Source organism: Neopelma chrysocephalum, unplaced genomic scaffold, assembly GCF_003984885.1.
Source record: "Neopelma chrysocephalum unplaced genomic scaffold, ASM398488v2 Primary Assembly neopelma1_75, whole genome shotgun sequence".
NCBI lineage: Eukaryota > Metazoa > Chordata > Aves > Passeriformes > Pipridae > Neopelma > Neopelma chrysocephalum.
In genome coordinates, this window is record NW_020897736.1 from 7,293,129 (window position 1) to 7,317,827 (window position 24,699).

At 54.6% G+C, this 24,699-nt stretch overlaps 1 protein-coding gene across 2 annotated transcripts; it reads left to right on the forward strand.

Annotated features, from left to right (window-relative positions):
* Nucleotides 1-13,271: 13,271 nt before the first annotated feature.
* Nucleotides 13,272-24,180, forward strand: MFGE8 (milk fat globule-EGF factor 8 protein). Of its 2 annotated transcripts, none has more exons than XM_027688500.1 (10): nt 13,272-13,444; nt 16,852-16,977; nt 17,242-17,367; nt 17,884-17,997; nt 18,440-18,621; nt 19,039-19,194; nt 20,067-20,211; nt 21,060-21,262; nt 22,558-22,713; nt 22,835-24,180. In XM_027688500.1, exons 1-10 carry the CDS (start codon nt 13,372-13,374, stop codon nt 22,976-22,978), a joined length of 1,425 nt encoding a protein of 474 aa, XP_027544301.1. In that variant the 5' UTR covers nt 13,272-13,371; the 3' UTR covers nt 22,979-24,180. The 2 variants fall into 2 exon arrangements, with proteins under 2 accessions (XP_027544301.1, XP_027544303.1); XM_027688502.1 differs by having other exon boundaries at nt 21,078-21,262.
* The last annotated feature ends 519 nt before the right edge of the window (nt 24,181-24,699 follow it).

The following is a 24,699-nucleotide window of genomic DNA, read 5'->3' on the forward strand; positions in this document are numbered from 1 at the left end:
TCCCGCCCGTCTGCCGCGGGCCCGCCGCCCGCCGCCCTTTAGCAGCCGCCCTCGCCCTCCCATTGGCCCCCGCCGCGCCGCTTCCGCCTAGGACCGCACGACGATTGGTCAGAAGGGAGCTGAGGGCGGGAGCGTGCGCTCCAGCGGAGACGCGCAGGCGCCATTGGCTGGAGAAGGCGCGGCGGGGCGGGCGCTGCGGTTCCATTGGCTTTAGCGCCTGCCAGTCAGGCGGAGAGCGGTGATTGGCGGCAGAGGGCCCGGGGGGCGGGGCTGCCGGTGCCGGAGGGGGGCCGGGAGCGTCGGCGCCATGACAGAGCCTGAGGGAGTCACAGCTCCATCCTCAGCCTCGCCGCTCCCTGCCGCCGCCGGAGCCAACGCCCATGGTGCAGGGGAGGCTGCGTGGGGAGCGGCTCCAGATGGAGGGACACGTTCACCCCTCAGTGATACGGAGCTCCGTGGTCCTGAGGGCCAAAGCCCCCTCTAGGCTACTGATGAGCTGGTGCTGGATGTTGGTCATTTAATAACGCGTTGCAACTAAAAGTCATTTAGGAACAATACTTTATGGCCTTAAAAATGGCGTCAGGCCCTGACCATGCTGGGTTTGGTTGCCATGAGCCCGCAGGCCACCTGTGTGTGGCAAACACCGAGACCACCCTTGGGCTGTGCCAGCAGCAGGGAAGGCCTTTCCCTGGTCCCTCAGGGGCACAGGAGTGCCCAGCGTCCTCCTCACAAGTGGGGGGTGTGACAGGGACAGCGAAATCCACTTGGGGGTGGATGGACCTTGCCACGTCAGGGAGGCACTGGAGGGAAACAAATTATAAGATAACACACTGTCCACAGTGTTATGTTTATAAATCTGCTTTTCTTGTGTTATCCCAAAAGAGCCATGCGTTAACATTGCTGGTAACATCAACTGTTCCGAGCTGTGCTCATGGTTGCTTTATATAACTGGGTGGAAAAATCCTTCCTCTCATTTCAGGCATTTTGGTTCCTCTGTTTACTGGGAGTTGGAGCTTCCTACGTAGAGAAAGCTCTCAAGGAGCAAGTCACATTTTCCAGGGCGCTGTGCATGTGGAGAGATGAGTAACTGCTGTAGCCTGAGTCACAGGGAAGGAGGGAGCTCTGAGGAAAGGGAGAGAGGGAACTGCTGGAATGACGGTGGCAGAACAAACAGCGGCATCCTCTCCTCCTCGATTACTCCAGGTGTGATCCTGTACCACTCAGTCAAACAGCAGTATTCCTTATCGTTTAATTAACCTTGTGGGATTGCCCAGGGTTTATGGTTGCTAAATTTGTCAGCAACTCAGCTGGGCTGAGGTTTGGTGTGTCTCAAGGCAGCTGAGTTATGCTTGTGATCAAGCTACCAGATAGGCTCAGCAGATAAACATCCGGTATCAGGCTTAACTAAGTATTTCAGGAATGTGTTTGAGTTTGATTACATAAAATTGCAGTCCAATTGACTCTGGGTGTACCTTAGCTCCTTCACCATCTGATCCAGGCAGGAAAAAACAGATCCAGGCAGGAAAACATGCCACAGACCAGAGCTTAGCCTCTGGGTAAGGCTTTTAAATCCTTGAGGCTGTTGGAGATTTCTCTGACCTGAGAGAAGCTCAGCTGTTAGAAGATAGCTTTGTTATGGACCCTGCCACAAAGCAGAGCAAACCAAACTCTCAGCTGCCCACTTCTTGCTGAGGAGAAATGAAACATAGGATGGTCTTTTACACCAGGGTTGCTCAGATGCATCAGTGAGGAATGAGAGCCAAGAACTGGAGGGGACTTAACACTGGAGAGGTGGCAGCACAAATTCACAGGTGGCTGTGGCAGCAGTAGCCAAAATCCTGAGTTTTGTTTATTGCAGTAAGAAGGGAAGTGATGGAAAAGGTGCCGTGTCTCCAGGAAGGGGAAGAAGAATCAGTGCGAGTCATTGGCTTTTCACTCTGAGTGATGTTGGGGGGTTCCAGCTGTACCTTGTGGTGTGGGAGCAGGGGTGGCTGGGAGGGAGCAAGAGCATTTTGGGAATACAAAGGGCTTGTGAAGGGAGCTGCCCTCCCTCAGAGCGTGCAGGGAGTTGCTCCGGCCAGCCCACTCCATAGGGCTGGCGCTGGGAACAGCAGTGTTACCATAGGTGGAGCGCTCCAGCCCAGAGCCAGCAGAGAGGCTGTGCCGCTCACAGCAAACAGCTCATGCTCAGGAAATGCCATCTGAGCAGGAGCCTGAACCATCCCAAAAGGGAAGGTGCTGGGAAGGGCCGAGCTTCATTCCCAGTCTTGTAGGGAAGGATTTGGCAGCAGCAGCCCAGCAGATGTTTCTGCCTGATGTTAGTGCAAGGAAGTGGGATGGGGGTGTCCATGAACACCCTAATGCTTTAGAGACAGGAGGATCCTTCTCTGAGTAGTGTGGATATTGTCAAAGGGGCCAAATGTGTGTGCAGGGAACTGCAGGCACGGGGAAAAATGCAGCTTTGCCTTGTGCTTTGGGCAGGCAATTACCTCTGTACAGAGGCCAAAAAAAGACTGATGATAATTCCACCTTTTTAAACGCAGCAATTGGAAAGGTACCAGGCAGAGAGAACTCCACGTGCTGCTGAGCCAGCCTGAAGACACCCCCGTGCAACACCGTGGTGACAGTCACCTTTTGTTCTTCACATCCCTCTCTCTTTTTGGCTGTTGCTGCCACAAGGAACTCAAACTCTTTTTCTGCTTCGTTTCCCCTGGCCCAGCTTTTCTCCTGCTCAGCAAACGCGCCGTGTGCTGAAGGACTCCCGCGGACTTTGCACCCCCGAGGGAACCTTTTTGCTGGAGGAAACATCAGGGTGTTCATCTCTGCCAGTGGTGTAGCAGAGAGAAAAAAGGAAAACATCTCTTAGGCAGGGCTTGATTGCCAGCTGAAAATAAGCAAAGTGCCTGTCAGTGACATGCGAGCACAAAAAAAGCTTTGCAGATGGAAATAAAGGCAATGCTTTTTTCCTCTTCTCCTGCTCTGCCTTCCCTGCAGTGCCAGCGAGGCTTTGGCTCGTGGGCTGCAGAGCCGTGCTGTTCCGGAGCCTGTTGGATCTGGAGGCACAGTGCTCTTTGCACTCTTACGTGTTTTCTGAAAATGGTGGCTAAAAGCGTAATGGGCACTTTGCAGAGCTCTAAATAGCCCAGCCTCTGTCCTGAGGAGCTGGCAACGCACGGAGGCAAGTGCCCGGGATGGGAGAACGGCTGCATCATACAAACCAGTCAGGGAGGTGGCACATGGCCCACCTGCTCAGTATTTTTCCATCACATTCTCATTCAGCTGCTCCTTTCCAACTTCCAGCTCTGTCACGCTCCTCAAAAGCTTCTACTCTGGGTTTATTTAGCATGCTATTTATTTCCTAATTATAGAACTGAAGTGACTACCTCAGCCAGCCCTGCTGGGTACTGCTGTCCACCTTTTTGTCCCCTGTAGACCACAGGCTCTGGTCTCTAATGGCTGAAAGCCATCACTAGAGACTTTTTGACTCTTTTTTTTTGTTTTTCTACCAAACCCAAAAGGGCTCTGACTGCTAACACAGGGAGCTTCACTAATCATCTCAGAGCAGATGGGCTATTGCATTCCCAAATTCTTTAGGCCGAAAGAGAAATGCCACTTAGCTGAGCACTTTACCAGGCCGTGCTCTGCTGCTTCTGTCCACAAATTCCCAACAGCCAGCTCATAGCTTTTACCCCACATCCAGCCACAGCTGCTGGATGGAGGAAGAGGTTTTGAAAATCACTCCCCAGCAACAGCAGTGCTGCTGGTCCTGCTTCTGGATGCTCCGTGGCACTTGAATCCTGCCCGGTTCCACAAGCAGTCTTGGTGCTCTAAGAGAAGAATGCATCTGTATCTCCCTCAGATGAATCTGTGCCACAACACTCCTGAATTTTCCAGGGGGTCTGGTTAGGTGAAATTCCTGCCTTCTTCACCAAAAGCTGCCAGGCTGAGCAGACCTGTCCCCGCAGCCGCTTCTTATGTCGCCTCTTGTTTGCTCTCACCCATTTCTGCCCCTTTATCACACATTTTGGTGAATCGAGACACAGCTGCAGGAGCCAAGTGGTGCTTTGGTGTGGCACCTGTTCCTAAAGCCACTGGCACAAGCAGAGGGGTCCTGTGCAGGGGAGGTGGCATCAGAGCAGCAGGTGTCTGGCAGGCCCGGGGAGCAGGGAGGGGAGGCCTCTCTGGTGGAAAGCAGGATGGACTTGAACAAATTGATGTAGTAGAGCCAGAAGGATGTATGAGTTTCTCCTGGAGTGTTTCCAAGATGTCATACTGAATAAAGGAAGCCATTGGTCTTCTGTTTAATCCCAAGTGGTCTGTCTGACATTTGCCATTATACTGTGTTCCTGAGGTTGGAGTTTGGAAAGACTATGATTATCCTGCCTCAGAAAGCTGGTGAGGGAGACTGCTAAAACCATAGTTATTTATTTTTCAGTGGCTGCTTGTGAAATACTTTCTCTGGAAAATTTTCCGTAGAAGTAGTGGTGCCTGAGGAGAATGAAGGGTTGCAATCCTGCAAACTGAAATGCTCAGTGAAGTGAACAATAGAATTATCAGCCCCTTGCAAAAATCCAAATTTTAGTATTGCCTGAGGAATGGGGAAGGACCTCTTCCTAGAGAGCAATATTTATGGAAATAAAATGAGCGGAGGCGGAAGCTACTGCCTTGTGCCAAAATAGTGGGAATCGGGAGAGGTCTGGGAGGAAGGGAACAGACAACTGTGTTTGGAGGAGGGTGAGTACAAAGGAAATGGTTGCAGTTGTGATTTGGGAGAATGGGTGATGGTGTTAGGGAGCAGAGAGCCAGAGCTCTATTTCCTGGAGGTGTAGAAGGAAAATGGAGATGAGAGGAAACAGGCTTGATGCTGGTGCAGGGAGGTGGGTTGTGAGTAAGGCTGGTGGGGACCAAGGAGAATGTTTTGGGGGGTGGACAGGTGGGCAGGAGGCAGCAAGGAACAGTGTGGTGGCTGGCATGAAAGGCTAATCTAGAGCATCTCCATCTGCTTGATGCTTTCCTGGAGATGCACTGGCAGTCACAGCCAAGCAGGGAAGGCCTGCTGCCACATCCAGAGGCGTGCTGGGGGTGACCACCCTTTTCCATGCACAGGAACCTGGCAAGCTGTGGATCAAACTCCCAAGAAAACACAGCAACTGCAGAGCTGCTGCAGTCACTGATTCCACGCCACTCAGTGACCTCAGCCGGCTTTGCAGCAGCAGCACTTCCCCTTGGAAACTCCTGCCTGTACCACCACCAAGTTAAAGTATTTCATGAGCTAGAGGAAGTAACCAGTGCTGCTGATGTTGTGTAATGATCCTGTCTCTGGGCTGACACCACCTGAGCTCACTGCAGGCTCCACCTGGCAAAACTGGTGTCTCAACCTTGGGGAAATGACGTCTGAGTTATCACACGTCTGCTCAGAACAGACCAGAGTTACGATCCAGATCCCTGGAGTTCCCATGAAATCTATCCTTGGATTTGGTGCTGCAGGAGGATTTTGCCGGAGTTACACAGGGCTGGCCATGTAGGGAGAGTGGCAGGATGCAGGATGCGTGGCTGAGTGATGATGGTGGAGGTCGTTCCTGCTTCCAGCTCAGGGAAGAGCTACCGCCCCGGCGGAGGCTAGAGGGTGCTGTGCTGCAGGGAATGGGCGTCCTCCTCCCTCCCTGCTCAGCACCCCTTCAAAACCAGGTAAAAATTGGCAGGAAACGCTGCTTCTGAGCTGAGTTGAAGACCAAGGTTCTGGTTATAGTTACTAACAGCCTCCAAGCTTTTTCAGACTATAATAATTCATTAGTTCATTATTTAGCACCCAAAAAGGTGACATAAAGAAAGGGTGGCTTTTCTCTGGTGGGTGAAAAAGGAAAAAGGGGACAGAGACAGGAGTGGAGAAAAGGAGTGAGAAAATGAGGAACAGATCAGAAAATAAGGAAGCTGAGTGGAACAAAAGCAGAGGATAAAGAAAGAAAATAGAAGATGAAACCAAAGGAGAGGATCACATCAGCTTCTGTGTCCAATTAAGGGCTTCAGATCTGCTGAATGATGAAAGGGAGATTTGCTTGGGAGAAAAATAAAGGAGCACTTCTTGCTCGGGGTGGCTGAGGCTGCAAAGCCCTCGGCTGCTGGGGCAGGATCAGCTCCTGTTTACCCAGCTGAGGTGTGGCTAATCCTGAGCCCCACAAAGAGCAGAGCTGAGGGGAGGCAGAACAGACACAGGAGACAGGGCTGTGTTTGTACAGCAGCTGACAGGCAGCTGCAAGACCAGGCAAAACCACGGCACGCTCCTGAACAAGCAGCTCTGTGAGCAGATCGCGGCTCCCTGGAAAGCCTGCCAGCTCACCACAGGCAGCAGGAGCGAACGTGCCTCCTGCGTGGGGCTGCACGTGCTCTGCAAAACACAGCCCTGCCACCGTGGGGCTGCGGTTGTGGGGTCACTGTCCTCACAGCTGGCAGAGCTGCCCTCTGCCTGCCTGCAGCAGGTGAGGCGAGTGTGCTTACATTCCCAGGTCTTGGAGAAGACAGCCTACCAAAACTGGAAAGGTGCAGGCATACAAAGGAGGAGGAAGACTGCAAAGGAGCCCCATTTCACAGCTAAAGGGATTGCACCTCCCTCTGGGCCACGGGGAGGTTCTGGCGTTCTTTCGGGTGTGCAGTGTGTGCAGCACCGTGTCCGTGCAGTCACCCCGCTCACAGAAATGAGGCGCATCAGGTCTTGATGTAGGTGACATCCCTCCTGTTTTCCACCTCGAGCTTGAGGTGGGGTAGCAAGGACTGTAAGAGAGCATCCTGAACTGGACAGGGGTTACCACACAAGCCCCTAATAATTGCCCTGGTTCTACCACACACACCAAAGGAGGTGCTGGGGCTGCATCCATAGGTCCCTGGGGCACATCTCCAGGAGGCACAAACAAACCTGGCCCAGAACATGGACCAAAGGGAATGCCCCAGGAGGATGTGAAGCTCTGTTAAAGAGCTAAAAGGGGCTGTGAAACTCACGTGTTTTCACTCTCTGTGTCTACTCTGGATGTCTGCAGCAAGAGCCACTGTTTTTACTGCTGGGGCTGTCAGGGCAGCAGCCCATTGCCAGGTGGGGGCACGTAGGGACTCAGTACTGGAGCTGGGGCTGCTTAACTCTCTAAGGACACTGGGAGAATGCAGAATAGGTGGGATTTGCATCTAGTATCAACTGGGCTGTGGGGCAGGAAAAGGACATGAGAGGGAACAGTGAAATGTGAAAATGCCTGGAGGGGGGTGGATGACAGAAGGCAGATGGGTTCATGCTCTAATAAAGGCTCTGTTGGAGGCTGGACAAAGTAATTGGTGTGATGGGAGATCCCACTGAGAAGGAGGGGTGATTGCAGAGGACATATGGGGTATGACTAACACAGTGGATGTATTAAAACCACGTTAGTATAAGCTTCCTGGTGGGGAGGGAGAAACATTTGGGACTTTACAAGGGTCTGATACAAAACTAAGCTCTAGGTCACCTCCTTCGGAGGAAATTTGTAAAGCAGCTAAGGGATGGGTGGATACCCCTGCCCCTCAGGACACTCTTGTTCCTGCTAAGGAGGTCTTCACCCCTCTGCCTGCTGTGTATGGAAACGGTATGGAGACATCTGTGGATGTGCAGAGCTATCAGCTGGCTCCTTGCCTGGGAGCTGTTGTCACTGCTGAGAAGGGAGGTAGCACAGCCCCAGGCAGATCTCTTGGGGACAACACAGCTGCCCTGGCAGTCCCATGGTGTCCACTGCTCCGGCCTCGTGTCCCCTTGGGTGCGTGCTGCCCCTGGGACTGGCTACGTGCGCTTCTCCATGGCGGGTCTGGACACTCTGGCCAGGCAAGAGCCCGGTCGGACCGTGGCGATGGCTCTGACAGATGGGTTTCATTGAGGACACATATCTGGCTTGGAGCTTGTTTTCATTTCCTTTTGAGGAAAGGAGGAGTCATGGGAGAGGAGTAACTGAGTGGCTGAGCTGGCTCTCCTGGACACAGACCACGGTGCCAAACGAGCTCTTGCTGCGGTTTCTGCTGTGGCTCTGGAGGCTGCAGCCCAAGGGGCAGGAAGCAGTGGAGAAGGAGCTGCAACCGGTGTGCCAGGAGTGCAGGATTGATCCAGGGTGGGAGAGAGATTACATCACAAGGGGAAGGCTCTGATGGGTCATTAGATGGGGGGATGTGTGGCTCTTTGCCAGCACAGGAGCTCCTGTAGCAGCTCCAGGGAAAGGCACAGGGCACCAGGAACTTCCTTCCAGAGCAGAGGTCCTATAGGAACCAACATCCTGCATCGATGGTGCTCCACACAGGGACACAACTGGCTCCAGGTGGCCTCTGATTGCTGCTTTGGGCTGGGGGAACCAAGGGAATGAGGAGCTGCCTTTGAGGTTTGATCTCCCCCAGGGATTGGTGCTGTCCTGCTACATTGCCATAGATGTGTCTACTGAAGTATGTCTTAAAAGGCCCCAAATATTCCTCTCTCCAGGAAGAAATGAATACCAGAGCTGTGGCAGTTTTCCCCTTGCCTGCCAGGTTCTGGGGGATCAGAGCAAGTGGGAGGCACAGAGAGGGTGGGCCGGGCAGAGTTCAAACCTTCTCATTATGCTCCAAGATACAGAGATCAAAAGACAACTTTACAAGTTAATAAGGCCTCCACCTGGGCAGAGCCTCTCCCCGGCATGGATGGGCGGGAGGGGAGCGTGCCATAATGAGCAAACTGCCTCTTCTTCACCAGCCGGTAAGACAGGTTCTGGGCTCCTTGCAAACAAACCCTGTGGCCCAGCTCATTAGAGTTCATTCGTGTTGTTACATATTCATATAGCATTAGCACCATCAGGCCCTGTGTTTAATCAGGCTGCAAACTTGCCTTGATCCTTGCAGGTCTTGGAGGACCTTCCATCAAGCGTATGCCAGAAGCACATGCACCAAATTGTTGGCTTGAGTAAGGAGGGGTCTTGAGAGCGTGATAACAGGGCAACGATCAGAAACCTGACACAGAAACCTGGGTTATCAGAGGAACCTGGATGATAAAGTTATCAAGGACACAAGTTAGTGCTTTGTCAAGGCAGTAGCTTGCCAAGAGCTTCCTGAAAAAGAACAAAGGAGCCATGGCTTATCTGCCTGTGGCATCTGCTTGGTGCTCAGGCACGGTCATGCTGCTCCCAGCTGCTAATCCATGAGCGGTTTCGATTGTGCATCATGGTGTACCACGGAGTGCCAGCTCCGTTACTGGATGGGTGCTTCCAAGGAACAGGCTAGAGAGTGGCAAGGCAAGTCTGGGATGTGGCCTCTGCTCTGTCTATCCCAGTCAGTGCTCTAAGACAGGCACCACAGGGAACCACCACGCAGGGGTTTAGTCCTGACCAGAGGTCAGTGCTGATCCATCATCAGTGAGGAGACAGGTGTTTCCCAGGGTAATTCCTCTGTAGCACATACGAATGACCTTTGGAAATGGTGCTGTTACCACTGATGAGAAAGTGTGTGAAAGAGGCCAAGCCCACGTGCCTAGCTTTTGGGTGGACAAAATAAAGAGAGACATGTCCTTCCCTCCAGCCTCTCTAGCCCTTGGTTTCCCATCTGTCAAATGAAGATAAAGGCAACACCTTTTCTGTTGGAGATAAGCATGGATAAATCCTTAAAGACTGCAAAGGATTCAGAGAAGGGGGTTATATAAAGGTGCTTATTTTAAGTACCTTACACAGACACACCAGCTCTAAGCTGGGTATAATCTTGTTTATTTAGGTTAGAGCAAAGGACTTGAAGTTAAACTGGCTGGGATCTCATCTGAGCTCCAACAGGATCAGCAGTGGGCAGCGGAGCAAAACTAGGGGACGATGCTGCCCTTTGCCTTCTTCCTTTTAAATCAGAAAGTTTTAGATACCCTAAAGAGCACTCAGTAGCTGTACCCAGCTATCCCTAAGGATATTCAGTATCTAAGTTTTTTCAGATAGTCCTGAAGTTCCTGATTCCTAAACATTCGCATCCCTAAATGCACAGCCTCTTTTAAAAGAAACTGTCACCCTTTTGGTGGAAAGGGCAGAGAGTGTGGAAAGCTTTTTTTTACTCTAGAAAACTCCATAGACAGAGAAGTCCAGCTACATACAAGGATTGTCTGGGCCAGTGGATGTCTTCTGCAGCTATTGAAACTACGTGCTGGCAGGCTGGCAGGCAGTGACGCTGGCTGGGGCTGCAGGAGGTTAGAGATGCTGGCACAAGCCCTTGGTTATCCTGTTAGAGGGATTAGGAGCAGACTGGGGCTTAATCCACTGCTATGGTGCTGCGATCGTTTCTCCTTCCTGCTTGGAGTGGCTGACATGTGTGGCAGAATGGGAGACTTGATCCCACGGGGCAGGAAACCTTCCCAGGACCTGTGCTGTGACCTGAACCACAACTTTGGGCTCTAGGACAGAGCCATGCCTGTGAGGAATGAGGCTGGCTACCTCTGGCAGGGGGTTTTTTTGGGTTCTTGAAGCTGGGGTGAGGGAGGAAAACCATGTTGCAAGGAGGGTTGTGGGAGCGTTTTGGGTGGGAAATCCCTCTGGGGTGTAACGGCTGACTTTCTTATGAGATAAACCTAAGCCAGTGAACTCCTTTATAGAACAGATAGTTCAAACAATAGGAGCCAAAAAAAGATCCGTGCAAGGGCTGAGTAGAACTTTGCTGGGGGTGGGGAGGGCATCTTTGCTACCTGATGATGTGGAGTGAGAGATCCTGTGGTTCAGAGGTGAGTGTCTGAGAGGGAGTGGAGGGAAGGAACACAGGTCCGTGCTGATACCTGAGCCATCACTGCACACTCATTGGCCATGGGACGCACCCTGGCCAGTTTTATGGCAGATAGGGGCTTTAAGCTTGAGCAAGGGGTGGGCTGTGTATTGTTCACCTCCCTTGTTCACAGGAAAACACCTTTGTATAAGCTGGAAATTAAAGAGGATTGCATCAGAGAAACAAGTGGCCCCATCACCTATTTTCCTCTTTATCACCCCAGCTACGGGAACCAGGCTATCTGCTATCAGCACAGCTTGGAAAGGGTTGTAGCACAGCAAAGCCTGGCAGATCTCCATGCAGAAGAAACCAAGCCCAGTGGTAAATCCTGCTATAACAAGGCCTAAATAGTCCCTGCAGAAGGGAGTGAAATTATGCCTGACCTTCGACCTACCCAACTCTTTCAAGTAGAGCCATCCCTTGCGAAAACTTGGCGGCTGTATGAGCTCAGGCGTGGTGTTCGCCTGTGGGAGCTGCCTCCATTCCTTCTTGCTTCTCTGTCCTTGAGAGGTTGTTCCTTTCTCTTCTCTTCTCTGCTTCCCATAACCAGAGCTTTCCACTGCCGGCTGGGACTGCACAGATTCTTCCCAACCCTGGTTTCTCATTGGGATGCCCTTCTCCATTGCAGGTCTCCATTCACTGGTGCCTGCAGGAAGCACCATCCCTATGGAGAGAGCACTGCTCCGCCTGGCCTCCACCACTTGCTTTTTAATATCCTTTCCCATGCGTGTTCCTCAGGACATCGGCATTCATGCCTCTGGGGACAGAAGGAAAACATTTTGCTTTCTGTTTTTAGAGAGGCTGATGCTTTTTCTACAGCTCCCTCTGGGACTTGCATTCTCTCTGAGACTAATCCAGGCAGTAGCCCCTCAAAAGGCCGAACAAACACCCTTGTCCTAGTTGCTTATGCACAGCCCTGGGAATCTTGCCCTGCGCTCTCCTCCTCCTGACCTTGTTTTCGTCGGAACACCACAGCAGTAATTACCCTGAGGTTGAAGGGTTATTCGAAAGCAAGTACTGTGTCTTGTCTTCTCCTTCCGTTCCAGCTGCTGTTTCTCCCTACACTGGAGTGAAACTCTACCTGGAGTTTCCTTTGGGTTTTTATTAATTAAAAGAAACACCACCATCAAGGGTGATGGATGTAGGTGGGAATACGCGTCCAGTTCCATGTGTTCCTCATGTCCTGGCACTCTGACAAATAACCAGTGCACCAGGACCTGCCGGCAGGTCTGTCCCTGGGGTGTCACTCCCAGTTTGGGTGCTCTCATGGGCACTGGTTGACTGCATCTGAGCAAAGCATTAGCTGGACACTGGAGCAGACTGGGAAGACTGGTCAAAGTGCATGGCCTGGCTGGGCTGCCCGGCCTGCGGCTGCTGCTGTGGCTGCATTGCCAAAGCCAGTAATGTAGCAACACTTGGGCAGAGTCAACACATAAATATGAGCAGCCCAAGTGTCTGAGGTGGGTTAGTTAATGCTGAAATGGAGGGTTTTGCAAGAAGAGATAAAAATCAGCTTCACGTTTAGGAGGAGGAGGGCTTTCTATTACAGGGTCAAATGATCCAGCATTCCTGTGCTGCGCAGTGCTCTTTTCCAAAGAATTTGCTGCTGAATATGGATTTAGCCTGAATATGCTTTAGTCTTTCAGGGTTAAATATGTTTCTGCCTTCCAGGGCAGGGCTCCCCACATGGCACCAGTTCCTCTCAAGAGCATGGCTGGGCTTTTCCAGCCCTCGGTGGCTGGGCACAACTCAAAGAGGAGCTAGTTTGTGGCTGAACCAGTGTAGCTGTGGTGTAGTGCTTTGGGCAGAGAACTGTTATGTCCCTCCCAGTCCCTTTCCCGTGTACGCCCAGCCTGGATGAAAGCTATTTTCCTCGATGCTAGTTAGGAGGAACTTGGGAAAACTCCATGCCGCTGGCATGCTGGGTGACAAGGGTGGCACAGGGCACTCGTGTTCCCTGTCCAACAGAGGGGAAGCCCTCGCCAGCTTTCATCCCATTCAGGGAGAGAAAAGTGGGGTTTGTGCTGCAAAACAGCTCTTCTGCCTGCCAAGTGTTGGCAGCCCCCAAGTACATCCCAGCCCAGCTCTGCACCCTCTGCCTGCCAGCCAGGGCTGGGAGCCATGGGCACTGCCAGGCTCAGAAGTCCCCACCGGCCAGCCGAGGGTCAAGGTCTGGCGTGGGGAGAACCAGCGGACCCTCCGCACTGGAGCATCATCAATTTGCCCGTGGTGGCTCTTACTTCCAGGCTGCTAATGAGGCACCTTTGGCTCTGAGGCCAGTCCACAACCCTGCCTCTCTCCCTCCTGCTGCCTGCCTGAACCCTGCACCCCCGGCTGGCTGCGGTGCTCCCTTTGCTGCCTGCACCCCCAGCGCTGCCTGCACCCCCAGCGCTGCCTGCACCTCCCGAGGGGGCTCCCCGGGGTCGCGGACCCTCGGTGGGGCTGCGCCAGGCTCGGCGGGGCCGGTCCCGGTCCCGCCCCGGGGGCGGGCGGCGGAGCACGTGGGGCCGCCGGGCCGGGCTGAGTCACTGCCCGCCCCGAGTCCCGCGGCGAGCGGAGCGGAGCGGAGCGGCTCGGTGGGGATCGCACGGCTCGGCTCGGCGCGGCTCGGGACGCAACATGAGGATGGCGAGGTCGTTCCGACTGCTGCTCGCCCTGGCGGTGGGGCTCTCGCTGCTGCTGCTCGTGTCCGGTGAGTGCCGGGGAGCCCGGGATGCCGAGGAGCCCGGGTGCAGGAAAACCTCGCTGCCAGGGAGCGTGGGGTGCTGGAGTGACGGAGATCAGGGGTGCCAGGAGTCCCGTGTTACAGGGGACCCAGGGTGGCGAGGAGCCTGAGGTGCTGGGGATCCGGTATTTGGAGTGCAGTGTTGTCCGGTATGCAGGGAATCCGCGGTGCAGGGAGCGTGAGGAGCAGGGGATCCAGAGTACCGAGGATCCCGGGATGGTGGGGATCTGGAGTGCGAGGGATCCGGAGTGCAGGGGATCCAGGGTGCAGGGGTTGTCCGGTGTGCAGGGGAAGTCGGGATGCTGAGGATCCGCGGTGCTGGGGATTCGGATGCAGAGCGAGAGGATGTGGGGTGCAGGGTGAGCGGGTCCCAGCTGCCGTATGTGGGGTGCAGGGGTGCGAGTGAGAGGGTGTGCAGCCCCAGGGCTGCCACTGCAGGAGCAGAGGAACTCGTGTCCGTCGCCCCGTCCTCGCTCCCGAGCCGTGAGTCGCTCAGCCGGGTTATCCCGTGCTCTCAGGCTGAGATAACCCACAATGTAAACAACCTCCCTGGGACCGCCTGGTACTGCGCGCCCGGCTGGCCTGGCCAGGGGAACCCCGGGGAGTAGCAGCACCGTCATCACCCTGTGGGTCATGTCTGGGGCGATTGGCTCCAAAAAGGGATGGACAAGACCAGAGAAAAGGGGAGCAAAGCCCAAGTGGAGGCTCCAGGCCAAGGGACAAAGGGCAGCAGGAAGAGTTGAGGAAGGCCCTGTTTGTGTTCACTCTTCCTGGGCTGAGGTGCCCTTTTTGCCCTCTCGAGACCTGACCTCCCCCAGCCCTGCTGGAATGAGCTGTCGCAGTATTTGGAGGATGTTATTTTTGCCTTCCAGCCAGCCTGTGGGTTCATATAAGCAAACATTTTCAAAAGCGGTGGCTGATCTTTGTTGCCTTGGTTCCTGAGTGTTCAGTCTGTGACAGCTCTGTCCCCGACCGGAGAAAAATGTGTGTGTGGAGGATGGAGATGCTGAACTGCTCCGAAACCAGGCCCAAAACAGCCCAGAAACGGGAGCATCCAAAACTGCTTGCTACAGTGGAAAATGTGACCTGTGTGCCTCACTGCTAGGAAGGGGGCTGGCTACCGAGACCCACCACGTAAGGGATTATTCCTGGGAGGGAATAAAAGGGAGTCCAGTTACTTGGAATAACTGAAGTATAAAACTGGGACCCCTCCTGTCCTGACCTTGGGAGGAGCCCTTGCTGCTTTGCTGCGGTGTCCCACCCCAGACACTCCCGCGCTGGAGGCAGTGAGGATGCTGGGGAGGACACGTTCCTTGGTGCTCCGTGCCTGGGGAGGCAGCCGCTGCTGAACAGAGGTTGTTCTGTTTGCAAGGTCTTGGCTGGCTGCCGGGAGAGATCCTTGGGATGAGGAGGCTGGATGTGCCTGAGACCTGTGGAGGGGCGTGGGGCAAAGGCATCCCCAGTATCAGCAGGAGCCCTCTCTTCCCATGGTGTAGCTCATGGCAGCGCATTGATGGAGCATGAGGTCATGCAGAACAGGCTGGGCAGTGGAGGCAGCAACTTGAACTGCTGCCCAAGTTTTTCTGCCTCCTGAGGCTGGGCTAAGGGAGCTACAGCATCTTTTTGGAAACCTTCATCTGATGTTGGTCTGTCTGCCACCAGTGTGTACCCTGCAGATGTGGAGTGTCAGGAAGAGTAGGATTAACTCGAAGGAGTCCTGCTATTATAGGACTAATGAGTAGGAGCTCACTGAATAGTAGCTTAGGCTAATGAGAACTGCGCTGTTTGGTGTGGGTCTGGGCAGCGAGCCCACAGCTTGTTAACTTCCACCTTCTCCAGGTCATGCAGGTAGTGAAGGGTTATTCCTGGGTCTCCACCTGGGTTCAGCCCTTGCTCTGACTCCTGCAGCGTGGCAGAGAAGAGCCTGCCATCAAGGGATGTGCTGTCCTAGCTCTTGGTGAGGAGTTACTGAGGCTTTCAGCCAGTTCTGTGGAAATCTGATATGGGTTTATGGAGAATGTTGCCATCTTGCAGCTTTTAGGGCAGAATTAATTAAGGGTGGGAGGAATTTCAGCCCAGCTCTTGCAATCTGATTCAACCCTGCAATGGGGAGCAGAAGGTTGATGGGTGCGGTGGGCTGACTTCACTCACTCCCCTCCTCAACAGGATAGGGTGGGAAAAAGAAGGCAAAGATCCAGCGTGGGTCCTTCCCATGGGCTGCTCTGTTGTGGGTCCTTTCCGCGAGATACAGTCCATAAGGAAGAGACTGTTCCAGCCTGGCGTCCTCTGTGGGCTGCGGTGTGGATATCTGCTCCCCTGTGGTCCTCCACAGGCTGCAAGGAGACAGGTCTTTTCCATGGGCTGCAGTGGAATCCCTGCTCCAGCACTTGGAGCACGTCCTTCCCCTCCTTATTCTCTGCAAGTGAATAAGGGGGTGTCTGCAAGGCTGTTTCACATTTTTCTCGCTCCTTGCCCACAGCTGCTGTGCAGTGTTTTTTACTTTGTCTTGGGTTTATTATCACAGAAGCAACCCGAGTGTGGGTGATGGGCATGGCTTTGGGCAGCAGAGGGTCTGTTTTGGCATTGTCTGGGACTGACTATCTCCAACATGGGAGCACCTCCTGGTGTCTTCTTGGAGGAGCCACCCTTCCAGCCACTTGCCACCACCACCACCTTGCTGCGTAAACCCTATACCATGGGAGATGCTGGAAGCGGATGAACAGGCAGAGAAGATGGTGCAGCCCTACCAGTTCCCTGGGGGAACCTGTCTGTGAGCTGGGGCTGCCTTGTGAGAGCTGCTTGGAGACTGATGAAAGTCTGGCAGATGTTCTGCAGGGATGGACTCTGTACTCCCTCCCTGCGTGTCTCCAGCATCTGGGAATTGAGGCATGCAGGCTCCCCCTACAATTTTTTTTGTTTGTGTTCTTATAAGTACAAACTTTCATGAGCAAAACCCAGCAGTGGCACCAGCCCCTTTCCCTTGAATGATCCTGTCCTGCTCGTGCCCAAGTGCACCCCAGCCTGGCCATCCCTGCTTCCCAGCCGAATGTCAGAAACATTTGATGCACCAAAGCCCTGGGTTTCCCCTGTCCTCTCTTTGATGTGCAGGCTCTGTTAAACCCCTTTTTTAATGTGCCAGAGCAGAGCAGGTCCTTGCTGCTCTCTCATGCTCCTGGTCTTAACCATCACTCTTGAATGCCAGCAGCCCTGTGCAGGATCCATGAGTCGGTCCCTACCAGGTGCTCCCCTCCCCGGGGAATCTGCAGCAGGCTAGTTCCTGCTTTTGGGTTGGGATGCCTTCGTGTGCATCCATGGGGTTCTGGTGGATGCCTGCCTCGGGGATGGTTTGCAGTGACACATGGCTTTGCTCCCAGGTGACTTCTGCGATGTGAACCACTGTCAGAATGGGGGCACCTGCCTGACTGGGATTAATGAGGCCCCCTTCTTCTGCATCTGCCCTGAGGGCTACGTTGGGATTGACTGCAATGAGACGGAGAAAGGTGAGGAGCTGACCCTCTCCCGGGTGCTCCATGAAGGCCAGGAGCCTTGCAGGAAGTTAGTATGCCCTTGCTGTGGTCCTGCACCACTGCCCCTGGGGTCTGGCCTTGCGAATGGCGGATGGACACATAGAGAGGAGATCCAAGCATGAATACGGTGACGGGATACGCCTGGGGGGAATGCAACATCTTTGGGGAGTGGCAGCCCACTGGATGCTCTTATTTTCCACCTGTGCCTGTATTACAGCTGTTTTTTCCCTTCCCCAGGCCCCTGCCACCCCAATCCTTGCCACAACAATGGCGAGTGCCAGCTGGTCCCAAACCGGGGGGACGTCTTCACTGACTACATCTGCAAGTGCCCCGCGGGGTACGATGGGGTGCACTGCCAGATCAGTGAGTATGGTGGTGTGAGGGGGCCAGGGGAAGCTGCTTCTTCACTAAGGCTTGGAGTCCCTCTGGACAATTCTGGGATAACAGCTAGAGGGTGTTTGCATCTGTGACTGTGTGGGACACCAGCTTCTGTCAGGGCCCATGGGCTGTTTTGCAACTTGCAGGGTGGAGGGAAGGACCATGGCACAGGGACAGGCTGTGTCTGAGCCTTGTTCTGCATCTCTGGAGGGACACAGTGCTTCGAGTAATGAGACAAGGGATGCCTCAAGGCTCAACCTGCTCTGTGTGGGCTCCCAGCCTTGAGTGTCCCAGTGCACCCCTGTGATTGCACTCAGTGGGGATGTGGTGTAGATGGCTCCTTGGGTTAGAGCTTCAACCTGTGCCACCCTATCAGCAGGGATTCTGCCATGGCCCTTGCAAAGGGGATGCCTCCTCTCTTCCCGCTGCACCAAATGAGGGGTCTCCTCTCCGGGATTGGTCCTGGGATCACCTCCTGAGCTCCCCCACTCTGTCTCCTAGACAAGAACGAGTGCTCCTCCCAACCTTGCAAAAATGGAGGCACCTGCCTGGACCTGGATGGTGACTACACCTGCAAGTGTCCTTCTCCATTCTTGGGGAAGACCTGCCACGTCCGTAAGTCCCTGGCACTAAGTGTACAGAATTCCTTTTCCTTCCCTTTTCCCCGCTATTCTGTCTGTCATTGCCAGTGTGCCAAGGAGAGATCTCACCAACTGGGTTAGGGGATCTGAAGGGCAGCTGTGGGTGCTGGTGTGCTGGCTGCCCTTGATGCCAGCCAGCTTGGTCCTAATGGAGGAAACATCCTTGGGAAGCTGCTGTCTCCTCTCTGGGGTGGCTCCTGGATGGCCCTTTCACCCCAGACCTCTGTACTGTGAGGGGGACAGATGGATGGTGTGGTTTTGGATGAGGGCTGACGAGCAGGGGACACCCTGGGGACAACCAGATCCTAGGACTGGCCTTCATTTCTTTCTCTGTCCCCAGAAAAGAAACAAATGACCCCTAGTTCTGCTCCCTGGTTACTGTCTCTCTTTGGCCCTGATCTTCCCATTGTCCCCAGGCTGTGCTGTTCTCCTGGGCATGGAAGGAGGAGCCATCTCTGACGCCCAGCTCTCGGCATCCTCTGTTTACTACGGCTTCCTCGGCCTCCAGCGCTGGGGGCCGGAGCTTGCTCGCCTCAACAACCACGGCATTGTCAATGCCTGGACCTCCAGCAACTATGACAAGAGCCCCTGGATCCAGGTACCTGCGGCAGGACTGGGAGGACCAGCATAGAGAGCAACCCCGGTAGCCGTGGCTGATCTTGCAGCATTGCTGTCATGGGATTTCCCTGCTCCTGGTGGCAAATGTGGGGCTAAATTTCTGCAGCAAGGTTCCACCCAGGGGCATCTTGGGATGTGCCTGGAGAAGGCGAGTCTGTTGGAAGAAGATGGGAACCTGGGGTGGTGATCCCTGGTCTGCTCACCGTGGGATGCAGGGCTGGAGGGATGGAGGGAGGGCTTTTTCCTGGGGGAAGTCATAGTGCCCCGAGCAACCTCTCTCCTGGTCCCAATGCTGAGTGTAAGCCCACCCTCCCATCCAGGCTTGGCGGTGCTGGTGGGTGCAGGGGCTGTGCACCCCCTCCGAGCTGTGCCCTACTCATCCTCCTCCCCTCCACAGGCCAACCTGCTGCGGAAGATGCGGCTGAGCGGGATCATCACGCAGGGCGCGCGCCGTGTGGGGCAGCAGGAGTTCGTCCGCGCCTACAAAGTCGCCTACAGCCTGGACGGGCGGGAGTTCACCTTCTTCAAGGATGAGAAGCTGAATGTAGACAAGGTGGGCTGTGATTCTCTGCGTAGAGGGTGTCCCAGCTCCCCCCACCCCATGCTGGAGTGGCTGTGAGCTGCATCCCAAAGTGTCCCTGTGTGTGGAAAAATGCTTTTGACCTGGGCCAAAGCTGTGTTGGGAGCCATCCTAGTAGCGAGATGGCACAGGGAGTTCCAGTGCCAAGAAGTACTCTCTGCCTCTGTTTAATTGACCATAATAAGCATAATCAAAGCAGCAGCACTGACATATTTAGGTCATTCAGATAATATCTTTATCACTGGCACGCTGGGAACTGGCATGGCCTGACAGCGCTACTGAACAGCTTGGGTGGCTTGTGTGTCTGCACCAAGCACTAGTTGAGAGTGTGTCTCAGAGCAGAAATACTCATAGATTGCAGTGCTCTCCACTCTCAGTTCTTTATGGCAAGCGTCTCCTGGTGGATTTTTAAGCATCCAGGAAATGGTTGTGAGTATCTGCTTTGCTTAACAAAAACAAAAAATTCCTCTTGTTTCTGCAGCAGTGGAAAAAAATGCATGAAAACATGACCTGACTCTATTTGTTGTGTTAAAAAGAAAGAAGCGAGTTACCTCTATGCTTTTCGTAATTTGTGGAGCATTGTGATAGTGGGAGGAAGTGGATGTTGCTGCATGTGTGGCTCTGTGGGGGTGAGGATGAATTAGAAAGCATTGCAAAGCTCTGTTGAGGGTGTTGAAACTGCTGCAAAGTCATGCACTGCTCCAGGGCAGGAGAGCAGAGCCCAGCTTTCCCCTCTCTGCCCTTTTGCCATTGGCAATGCTGAGGTCTGTCCGTCTGCTGTGCAAGGGATTTGATGCAGGAGGCCATGGGAGGGCTAGGCCACTCAGCCCTGCTCACTGTTGCAGGTTTTTGAGGGGAACATGGACTATGGCACCATGAAGACCAACATGTTCAACCCCCCCATCACGGCCCAGTTCATCCGCATCTACCCCGTGATGTGCCGCCGCGCCTGCACGCTGCGCTTTGAGCTCATCGGCTGCGAGATGAACGGTAAATGTTGGTGGCTCTCCCCTCCCCAGGGGCCACAGGGCAGGGGGTGACACGGAGCAGGGCATCACTCCTTGTCCTGGTCATGATCACTCAGCACAAGGGATTTGTCAGTGCTTGTTTTTCTTGAGGCTGGTGCCTGGAAATACCCTGGGGTGCGTTTGGGGAGCACAAGCTGTTAATCCCACTGGCTCAGCCAGCTTGAGCTGCATTCTCGTGCTGCTAACACCTCTAACACCTTCCAAGCCAGGACTTTTTATTGTGTCCCCTCCCTGTCAGCTCCAGCTGTGAACTGGCTGCTTTTCCTGCCGGGGAGCTTGAAAAGCACTAGAGGATCAAAGTACTCTGGGAAACGTGAGGGGTGAGCCCTTTCCCTGTGCCGCCCACATTCCTGCCCTGTGGCACATCTCCAGCAGCCGAGTGGGACTCGTGTGTGTGGGAGTGGGACGCTGTGGGGGCTTGGGTCCTATCCTGCTGCTATGTGGGTGTGGTGCCATCCATGATGTTGGCTGGGGATATCTTTACATTGCTCTCTTCACTCATGAAAACATCCTCCTCTGCCTCCTGCCAAAGCTTTCTGTATTCCAGGGCTGTGCTGTGCTGTAGGGACATCTGCTTGTCTTTGCAGCAGGAGGCACTGTGAGACAGGGAATAGCTGGGAGCTAAAAATCCCGGGAAAAGGCAGCCCTATACCTCTGCCGAGCATTTCCCTGCCTGGCCCTGTTGCTGCTCCAGGCAATGGAAACGTGGGAATGTGGGGGATGGCTTCTTGGCAGGGCTGCGGGGTTTTGCTCGCGTCGGTGCTGTGGACTCTTTCCCTTTCACTGCCTGTGTAAACTGTTGTGTTACAGTGTATTTCAACACGGCAGGTTGCTCGGAGCCTCTGGGCATGAAATCCCGCCTGATCTCCGACCAGCAGATCACAGCCTCCAGCGTCTACAAGACCTGGGGCATCGATGCCTTTACCTGGCACCCCCATTACGCTCGCCTGGACATGACGGGCAAAACCAACGCCTGGACCGCGCTGCACAACGGCCAGTCCGAGTGGCTGCAGGTGGGTCTCCGGGCCCTCCCTCTGTAACCTCGTGTCTCCTCCCCAGCTTCTCCTGCTGTGTCTGGGGCCACCTCGTGTGCCTGGGGTTCACCTCCTGTGCTGAGGTGGCTGGAAGGAGGATGGGCACCCCTGATGGGGTGGGCAGAGTGCCTTGCTGTGGGGCACACGGCCCGGCAGCACACTCCCCGAGCTGGGGTCACAGGGGCAGGTCAGGATGGGACCACAGCCACTGGTTTTAGCAGCAGTCCTGGGGCTCTGGGTCAGTGCCCGTAGGGACAAGGTGGTGCTGCCTCTGTACCTCGTGGGTACATCAAGCATACAGCACCCCAACTCTGCATCACCCCTTGAGGAAATGCCATCCCAGCCTGAGGTGACTGTCCCATGACCCTCTGGCTGCCCAGAACACCATGTTTCTGTTTTGCAGAAAAAAAATCAGGTTTGCTTTTCTCAGTCTGGAATGGAAACAAATAGTTTTGAAATTTCCTTCTCAGTTTCCTTTCCTCCCCTGTTTTTATACTTTTCACATGATTCCATGACATAATAGGACAAAGCAGTTTAGATATTTGTCCCACTTTTTATTTGGGAAATGATTAAAAGCAGCTGTTTCACAGCCCTAAATAAACCAGCTTATCAAGACGTTGGCTGTTAGGGTCGGGATGACACGCTGAGTTGGGCTGTTGCACCACAGACTGTTTGTGTATGTGTGTATAGATTTACATATACACTCAGGATTTATATTGTATAGCTGGGACTGCCCTTGATGAGCATGGAAAAAGAACTGAATTAAGGAGACCTTCAGCTCCTTTGCTGGTTTACCCTGTGCCAGCAGCAGTAGCGCAGCGTGGCAGAGTAAAGAGAACAGAAACCATCTCAGAACCCAAATGTCAGCCTGTGCTGAACGGCATATTTTCTCAGCAAGAACTGCTTTCCAGTGGAAATGCATTTCCTCTGGGAATCCTTAATTTTTTTTGAATGGAGATTTTTTGCTGTCATTCCCACATTGACATTTTCAGCAAAAAAGGTGGAGATGGCGGGAGCGGGCAAGGGCACTGAGGCGGTGGGTTTGCGCCCACTTTAGATTGCCTTGAGAAATGCTGTGAGTGTTGAAGGATCAGATATTTCACAGTAGTGTTTTATGTGTTGCCTGGCATTGGGCTGGGGGTCGAGTGGTGTTTTCTCCATTCTTGACCCCTGAGGGCCAGCTCATCCTGAATGCCTCTGGAACATGAAGCGTGCTGTAGGGTAGGAGCACCACCCCTACAAAGGAGTTGTGACAAGCCTTGTCCCTGTGCCAGATCGACCTCCGGGACCAGAAGAAGGTGACAGGAATCATCACACAAGGAGCCCGTGACTTTGGGCACATCCAGTATGTGGCAGCCTACAAGGTGGCCTACAGTGACAATGGCACGTCCTGGACCCTATACCGGGATGGCCAGACAAACAGCACCAAGGTGGGTGTGGGCAGGGTAAGGTGAGCAGTGACCTCCTGGGGCTCAGGGATGCCGTGGTGGGGAGGGGTGGGTGGCAGTGGGGAGGTCCCGGCAGCGCTGACACCCACCTCTCCCCTCCTAGATCTTCCATGGCAACAGTGACAACTACTCACATAAGAAGAACGTGTTCGACGTGCCCTTCTACGCCCGCTTCGTCCGCATCCTGCCCGTGGCCTGGCACAACCGCATCACCCTGCGCGTGGAGCTGCTGGGCTGCGATGAGTAGGCGCGTGAGGAGGAAGGACGGGGCTGCTCTTCCCCGCCGCCCGGCCTGCGCCCTGCCCGCCCCTGCCCGCTCCTGCTCCGACCTCACACCCCCTCTCCATGTCCCCACAGTCGGGAGGCAGCCGAGAGGGCTCCCCTGCCCCGCGTTGGTGCTGGGGCTGCAGCACTGCACTTTACGGGGCCCTTGCAGGTGGGATGTGGGGACGGCTCCTGCCCTTTTGCCGTGCCAGCCAGGGCTGAGACCCTCCCCTGCAACTGGGACTCGGCTGGGGGATCCTCTCCTGCAATCAGGGCTTGGCTGTATGCTCCCAGCTAAAGCTGGGGACAAATTTTCTCCCCCTTCTTGCTTCTGCTTCCAGCAGAGAGTCTGCAGCCAGTGGCAGTCCCTTGCCTGCACCTTCTCGGGGCTCAGCAGTTTTCAGGGGCTTAGGGCAGGCACCCTGGGCTTGCAGCCTCCGTTGTCCCTCCTGCTCCCTGCACGTCTGCAAGCTGGGGCTCTGAAAATCCTCTGAAAAAACTCAGCTGTTGTACCAGGCCCATTTTGCCAGGCCCTGGATATCCTTGCCTGTGGTGTCAGCACTGCATAGTGTGAGGGGAGTGATGAAATGGCTCCTGTCAAGAGGCACTGGGTCCCCATTGCTGGTGGCTCTACCCGCTGGATGCTCCAGCAGGCGCCATGGCTGGCATTTTGGCAGGCATTCCCCATTCCCCTTCCTGGGGTGCCAGCTCCAGTGTCCTCCCAAGTCTCAGCATTGCTGCCATCCCCAGCTCACTGCGGTTTGGGGTGTCTAGAGGTCCATTGTCCCCAGAGCTTAGTGGTGACCAGGGGGACTGAGATCTGGTAGTGGGGATGGTTTTGTAGCCACAAGGATATGGAAAAAAATGGGAAAGGTGGTAGTTAAACCACCCAAATGCAGCAGGTAGAGAGCTGTGCCGTGACCCTTTTTGTAACCTGATTTTTTTTTCCCTTTTTGTGGGGTGGAGAGGAGCCTCTTGCAATGCTCTCAGGATTAGCAGTAGGAGATGAGTGAGACCCGGCACCAGCAGGTGGGAGCGCAGGCGGGCAGTCCTGGGCTGGCAGCGATGCTTCCCCTGCCTGCTGGGATGTGAATTGGCCGTGGGGCCAAGGGAGCCTGGGTGGGATGGTGGCGGCAGCCCCGCTCCGGGGTGTCTCTGACAGTATTAAAACCAGCTGAAACTTTAGACCTGTTGGCTTGTCTGCTCTGTGCCTCCCTGAGAGCCATCTCCCAAAGCCTGGCAGGTCAGGTGATCCGCCAGGATCCCCTCTGAGCCCCCTGGCTCCTCCATCCTGGGGGGCTGCCAGCTGCTGTACTGACCCCACACCTCTCCTGCTTTCACAGACCCTCCTAGCTCCCTTCCCAGTCTGAAAAACTGTATCAGAACTTTGTGCACATCTTCCCTGCTGCCTCCGCCCTGTCTGCAGCTGCCGGCGCCTGTGCTCGCAGCTGGCCAGGCACAGTGGGGAGGGACTTGGGGAGGGGAAGCCTCTATCATCACCCCACGCCCTTTGTCTCCTCCTTTGGCTTTGATCCTCTAGCAAATACCCCAGCTTGGAGCTAGATCTGCTCTTACACCCCAGCGTGATCCCAGTGCTGGAGGGAGCTGTGAGTTTTGCCAGGGCTGCCCACAGGGATGTTCCCAGCAGAGCCCCCCTGGGCAGGGCTGGAGCAGGATCCCCCTGCATTGAGGATGGGGTCCCTT